A 7,437-nucleotide genomic window follows, 5' to 3' on the forward strand; every position below is an offset into this window, starting at 1 on the left:
TATTTTGTCTGAGATCAATTGTCCGTGGTATCATTTGTCTTGATATATTTTGTCCTGGTATCTTTTGTCCTTGAGATCATTTGTCCTGAGATCATTTGTCCTGAGATCATTTGTCCTGAGATCATTTGTCTTGAGATCATTTGTCCGTGAGATATTTTGTCTGAGATATTTTGTCTGAGATCATTTGTCCTGAGATCATTTGTCCTGTCACCATATGTATATATATATGTATATTATATATATATATATATATATATATATATATATATATATATATATATATATATATATATATATATATATATATATATATATATATATATATATATTATTTATTTATTTATTTATTTATTTATATACATATATATATATATATATATATATATATATATATATATATATATATATATATATATATACATAATTAAATATATCCCTTGCACCTTAATATGCATACATCTTATGTCCTTTCTTGTCTGCAAATAAATAAATTTCGAGTCTAGAATTTTGATTTTTTAGGTTACGATCACAGTAAGGAATGTTTATAGTGTGTGATATTTGGCCAGAATAAAATTCACCTGGGCTACCATTTGAGGCTTGGTGAACCTAACTAAATACATCTCACGTATTAATTACCTCTCCTACTGAGTTAGTGTACTCCCTTAATCAACAACACTTTACTCCTCTTCTGCCCTATAATGTTAATCACATTATAATGTGCCAACCTACTCCGCAGTTAAACTTTCTTTAACTCTCCAGTTGAGCAATCTACATACACCCCAGTTGACCTATCTATATACGCCCCAGTTGACCTATCTATATACTCCCCAGTTGACCTATCTATATACTCCCCAGTTGACCTATCTACATACTCCCCAGTTGACCTATCTACATACTCCCCAGTTGACCTATCTACATACACCCCAGTTGACCTATCTATATACGCCCCAGTTGACCTATCTATATACTCCCCAGTTGACCTATCTATATACGCCCCAGTTGACCTATCTATATACGCCCCAGTTGACCTATCTATATACGCCCTAGTTGACCTATCTATATACTCCCCAGTTGACCTATCTACATACTCCCCAGTTGACCTATCTACATACTCCTAAGTTGACCTATCTATATACGCCCCAGTTGACCTATCTATATACGCCCCAGTTGACCTATCTATATACGCCCTAGTTGACCTATCTATATACTCCCCAGTTGACCTATCTACATACTCCCCAGTTGACCTATCTACATACTCCTAAGTTGACCTATCTATATACTCCCCAGTCGACCTAACAACCTATGTAAACTGTGTGTACCCAAGAGTGTTGTTTGATTACGATGGTTACACATGTGAAGATATGTCTGAAACACCAGTCTACCTCTGCTTTGTGACAGAGTTCATTGTGCGGTCAGTGCGGATTATTTTTGATGTACCAGGTAACTTAGATCTTACCACACCTGCAAGTTATTCAAGTTAAAAGTACCTGCCTCAATAGCACCTCTATCGGCATGGTAATCAAAGCTAGCTTAAATTATTTGATTGTTCATACACTTTAATTCATGGGATGGGGCGGTGTGGCCAAGCGATAGGGTGCTAGATGCTGACCCGACAGTTTCGAGTTCGAATACAGGTTCAAATCATTAAAACGTCCCTAAGTCCACCCAGCCAGAGTTTCTTCCAGGCATCTTTTTTTACCGCCCCCCCCCCCCCCCCCCAAACGAAATGAAATTTATATAATTTATATAGAAAATATATACTTTTAACATTGTCCGCCCCCCCCCGAAGAAAGTTTACCGCCCCCCCCGAAAATTTCAAGTGCCCCCCCCCCCCCCCCCCGGAGAAAAAAGTCTGGAAGAAACACTGCACCCAGCTCCGATAGATTCCTAACTCACGTTAGGGAAAATTAAGGCGGCTGGACATAGTGCTGACCACACTATCCATTCAAATGCCCAAGTCATTTAAACATATGAACTCTACTTCACCTGCCCCCCTTTATCTTGTTCACGAAGGGGAAAAAAGGCGGGAGATGATTAATCAGGGTATTTTACCTTTATTTACCATTTTATCATGTTTGTTTTATACTTGCAAACAAATTGCAACTGCTCCTGTAGGTGTGTTGTCTGATACATGATTGTTTATGTACTTACATTTGTAATGCAGTAAGTGTGGTCCATGATTGTTTCTGTATTTACATCTGTAACCTAGTCGATGTGATCGACGAACCAGCTGTGATAGAAATCTTGAGTTCCAAGCACACCGAGCCTTATCATGTGAAATACAGTCCAGATTATATAGATGAAACCACGGCCGATTTGCTCTTTACTGAACCTATTGCTGTGAAAATCATGAAAATAAGTATCCTGAACATATCAACCGCTGTCTGCGCGATGCGAGTAAGTGGTGGTGAGTATACATCCTTAAATCCATCTATCAATCGTTCTATCCATCTATCCTACAATCCGTTTATCCATCCGTTCATCCGTTGACACACTCAATTAATTTGTGTACAATTTGTTCCCCCAAGGAATCTCAATCAAAGACCTAAGTCCAGTCTACACAGTAGGCGGTAACTCGGAGAGACCCCATCTGTCGGACCTGTTGCACGACCGTGTAAAATACCAGACGTGCATCATGACTAGAGATTTCAACGAGCTGCAGATAGACATCGGGCAGATGGTGCTCATCTACCTGGTCATCTTCTACGTCCCGGGTGCGGTCTTTGGTTTCTGTTCACTCGCATAGGTCGGGGACTTTATGGGTCTAGGTCGGGGACTTTATGGGTCTAGGTCGGGGACTTTATGGGTCTAGGTCGGGGACTTTATGGGTCTAGGTCGGGGACTTTATGGGTCGAGGTCGGGGACTTTATGGGTCTAGGTCGGGGACTTTATGGGTCTAGGTCGGGGACTTTATGGGTCTAGGTCGGGGACTTTATGGGTCTAGGTCGGGGACTTTATGGGTCTAGGTCGGGGACTTTATGGGTCTAGGTCGGGGACTTTATGGGTCTAGGTCGGGGACTTTATGGGTCTAGGTCGGGGACTTTATGGGTCTAGGTCGGGGACTTTATGGGTCTGGGTCGGGGACTTTATGGGTCTAGGTCGGGGACTTTATGGGTCTAGGTCGGGGACTTTATGGGTCTAGGTCGTAGACTGGATAGGTCAAGCTCGGAGACTGGATAGGTCAAGGTCAGAGACTGGATAGGTCTAGATCGGAGACTGGATAGGTCAAGCTCGAAGACTTGATAGGTCTAGATCGGAGACTGGATAGGTCAAGCTCGAAGACTTGATAGGTCTAGATCGGAGACTGGATAGGTCAAGCTCGAAGACTTGATAGGTCTTTCTTTGACCGTGGGCTTGCTGACACACAAGAGATACGCCAAAGTCTCTGGTATCGTACCAAACAGAGAGCTTGTATGTTTTGGTCTCTCTTAAAATTTTGTTTGTCATGTAGGAATACACATTTTCGAACTTAATTAATTGTTGTAAACATGATCCACATTGATATAGAAAAAATTTTTGCCGTCGGTATAAACTTGGCTACACTTCAAGATTTTAAAACAACAAAAGCACCCTGAATGCAGCAAATATTTTTTTTTTACTTATAATAGGACAAATTTAAACTAGCCTACATGTTATCATTGTTTACGATTTTAAATACATAACGTTAAAGGAAGTAACTATTATATATTTTTTACCGATTTTATAAAAAAAGTATTTACATTTGGTTTGAAAAATTTTTGCTAGCAAGTACAAAAACAACAAGTTAGTGACCTACTTACAAGTTATTTTTGGGAGTAATATACTAATTGGAACTTAATTTTAATAATTTCCGCTTCTAGAATACTTATTAACATTAGATGCATTTTTAAATGTTTTTTTAATTTATTTGTTTATTTTATTAATTGATTAGAAATAGTTCCACGGGATTTATTGTTTATTTATTGTGATAAGAAAAAATAGCTTATTATATGTGTGTTACCTTACACACTTACCATACTTGTTTCACCTTACAAACTTACCATACTTGTTTCACCTTATAAACTTACCATACTTGTTTCACCGTACAAACTTACCATACTTGTTTCACCTTATAAACTTACCATACTAGTGTCACCTTACAAACTTACCATACTTGTGTCACCTTACAAACTTACCAAACTTTTGTCACCTTACAAACTTACCATACTTGTGTCACCCCACATACTTACCAAACTTGTGTCACCTTACAAACTTACCATACTAGTGTCACCTTACAAACTTACCATACTTTTGTCACCTTACAAACTTACCAAACTTTTGTCACCTTACAAACTTACCATACTTGTGTCACCCCACATACTTACCAAACTTGTGTCACCTTACAAACTTACCATACTTGTGTCACCCTAAAAACTTACCATACTTGTGTCACCTTACAAACTTACCAAACTTGTGTCACCGTACAAACTTACCAAACTTGTGTCACTCATACATATTTTCATCAAAAACCAAATCCATACATTTCTGGGCATACTTAAACGTAACGTATTTTTCCCTTCTCCCTAGACATTACAGCTCCATGGACGATACAACTGGAATTGTATGACACCAACGGCAGCTCCGTTTTCGAAACGATCTTCACCCATCAAGGAGTCTATACCTATTTTGCCGTAATCAACGAACATGCTGAAAGAATCATACTCCGATTTCTGGATGGAATCTTTGGGATCTGTGAGGTGGAGACATACGCAGGTGAACAAAATATCTTGTCGCTGTTGAAAAGTATCACTAAGACATCGTTGCGGGTGTAGGTACCACCCTGACAATTATCCCCCCCCCCCCGAAAATTAACCCCCCCCCCCCACCAAGCTAGAATCCTAACTCTAACTCAAATTCTATACCTATATATAACCTTAATATATAACCTACATAAATAAATAAATATATATATATAATATATATATATATATATATATATTATATATATATATATATATATATATATATCAGTATATAACCTTTATCATTACCATAAGAAAAAGACCAAAAACTAAGGGATTTGTCAGAAGGGTAATTGACGGGTGGATAATGCCCTGTTCCAGTATATATAGTATGTATATATCATTATATATCTTTATATATATATATATATATATATATATATATATATATATATATATATATATATATATATATATATATATATATATACATGCGTTTTTCTTGCTGTGTCTCAGAAATAAGCAATTCAGAAACATTTACTGAGACCGTGGATGAATCGATGAGTACGGAGACCACCCTAAATACGTATGTGGAGGATGAAGTAGAGGACAGCGCCCTGTTGAATTACACGCTCGACTTCATCAAGGTGTTGTTCTGGCTCAGTTTTATCCTCATCGTCTGCTTTGTTGTGGACGCAAACTTAAGACGGAGGCGAAAGCAAAAAGGTACTTTTTTTTAACTTTTCGTGTTTGCGTTTTAAAAACAATTAGGGATCACTGTTATTTACTACCATAAAAAATGACATCATTAGCGTGTATTATTGAGATTATAGAGTTGACAGATGATGATTATGTAGATAATAGTGGTGGCAGTTAATGATTATGTAGAGTATAGAGGTGAAAGCTGATGATTCTGTAGATAATAGAGATGGAAGTTGATAATTTTGTATAGTCTAGTTTAATACTTGTTATGTGTTTAGATGTAGTGTGGTTTAGTTTTTTGTCAGTTTATCGATAAGATGGCTATTAAGTCGTATCGGCAATTGATTATGAATTTAGGGTTGTGTTTACTTAATAGCAATTTTCTGTTAATTAAACAAAGCGGCAGTTTAAGCTAGGCAAGATGGACTAATGTCTAGATTTTTACCATACTACCCCCAATGTCTTGAGTAAAAATTATTTAAGATAATAATATATGCATGATGTCACGCTTTTTAACTATTTGTACACATCGTCACACTTCGTCGTTCAAACCCCCCACCCACTACCCCGTAACGTGACGTCACACCCGAGCTTATCACAGTTATCAAGTTTCCATTTTTTTAAAATAAGTACCGTTTTCTTTCTAAAATATATATTGTGCACGGTCAACATTGAGTGTAGAAATCGATTTTTTAAAATCATTAAATAAAAACAACCTAAATCATTAAAATTAAGTTTTAAACATTACTTTTTCAATTGAAAATATGTGTCGTCACACGGTCGGAAAATCCCTTCTTGCCGTAACACATCGTCCCATAAATCCCGACCAACCATTCCTTTGGGGGACGGAGTGGTCTAGCGGTAGAGAGCTGGACTGCTAACCCTTAAGTCTCAAGCCAATAGACCGTCCCTGAGTCCACCCAACTCTGATGGGTAACTAACTCATGTTAGGGAAAGTAAAGGCGGCTCATAGTGCTGACCGCACTATCTCTTCATAATTATGCCGAGGACACTGAAACAAGTGAACTCTACTTCACTTGCCCTATAGACCGTCAGGTTTGAAAGGGAAATTTACTTTCACTTTTACCTTTCCTTGGAATGTGTAATCGACGATTTTCTTTGACAGCGGAACGTGTTGTGAAGGAATAGAGACGAAGGAGCCACCCATGAAAGGTCTGCTGGTTGGCTCTCGGCTTCCAACCCAGTAACACTCATTAAGTTTCTTAATTAGCAGGGTCTCAGCAGCTTTTAATTAATGACCATTTTAGCTTAGTTTACTTAGTGACCAGTTTATTATATTAGCTAAGTTTACTTTCATTTTTAATACTATTAGATTCTTTTTTTCACCGTAGTTTAACTTTTTCAGCAGTGAGGTGATATTAGTGTTAATTTTTTTTTTCAAAACGTTACAAATATTATTATTGCTCTTTATGAACATATACGATACGTGTTTAAATATTTAAAACATAGGATTTATGAAAATTATGTTAAAATATTAATTATTTACTTTAAAAAATATAAGAAGTAAAAAAAAAAAATACCTTATAAATTAGTGAGTGTCACGATTTCATGATTTTTTAAATACTGATAGAACATTAGTCAAGGGTTCGTAATATACAAATTATTCATTCAAACATTAAACTCACTTAGGTCTAATTATAGTTTTATTTAGATTTCATGTTAACACTTCATTTAAAGTGTCTCCGGAGGTTAACTGTCTCAAGTATAATCAATGCTGACAGGTGCTTAACGATAACATGTAGTAAATAGACATAGTATATATATATATATATATATATATATATATATATATATATATATATATATATATATATATATATATATATATATATATATACATACATATATACATATATATATACATATATATATATATATATATATATATATATATATATATATATATATATATATATATATATATATATATATATATATATATATATATGTACATATATATATATGTGTGTGTGTGTGTTTGTTTTTGTCCGTAAGTGTAAATATATATCTATAT

The 7,437-nt window shown here is 35.8% G+C and overlaps 1 protein-coding gene across 1 annotated transcript in view; it reads left to right on the plus strand.

The window, feature by feature from the left end:
- Window positions 1–6,936, plus strand: part of LOC131954540 (uncharacterized) — a 43,725-nt gene extending 36,789 nt beyond the window's left edge. The window contains exons 12-17 of the mRNA XM_059318302.1: window positions 1,325–1,440; window positions 2,210–2,359; window positions 2,529–2,714; window positions 4,546–4,731; window positions 5,217–5,426; window positions 6,529–6,936. Of these exons, the coding sequence (XP_059174285.1) occupies window positions 1,325–1,440; window positions 2,210–2,359; window positions 2,529–2,714; window positions 4,546–4,731; window positions 5,217–5,426; window positions 6,529–6,551 (871 nt within the window). The 3' untranslated portion in view covers window positions 6,552–6,936. The remainder of the gene's footprint in view (window positions 1–1,324; window positions 1,441–2,209; window positions 2,360–2,528; window positions 2,715–4,545; window positions 4,732–5,216; window positions 5,427–6,528) is intronic.
- The last annotated feature ends 501 nt before the right edge of the window (window positions 6,937–7,437 follow it).

This window comes from Physella acuta, unplaced genomic scaffold (assembly GCF_028476545.2).
Source record: "Physella acuta isolate Inbredline_101_S28 unplaced genomic scaffold, ASM2847654v3 ptg001010l, whole genome shotgun sequence".
NCBI classification, from domain to species: Eukaryota; Metazoa; Mollusca; class Gastropoda; family Physidae; genus Physella; species Physella acuta.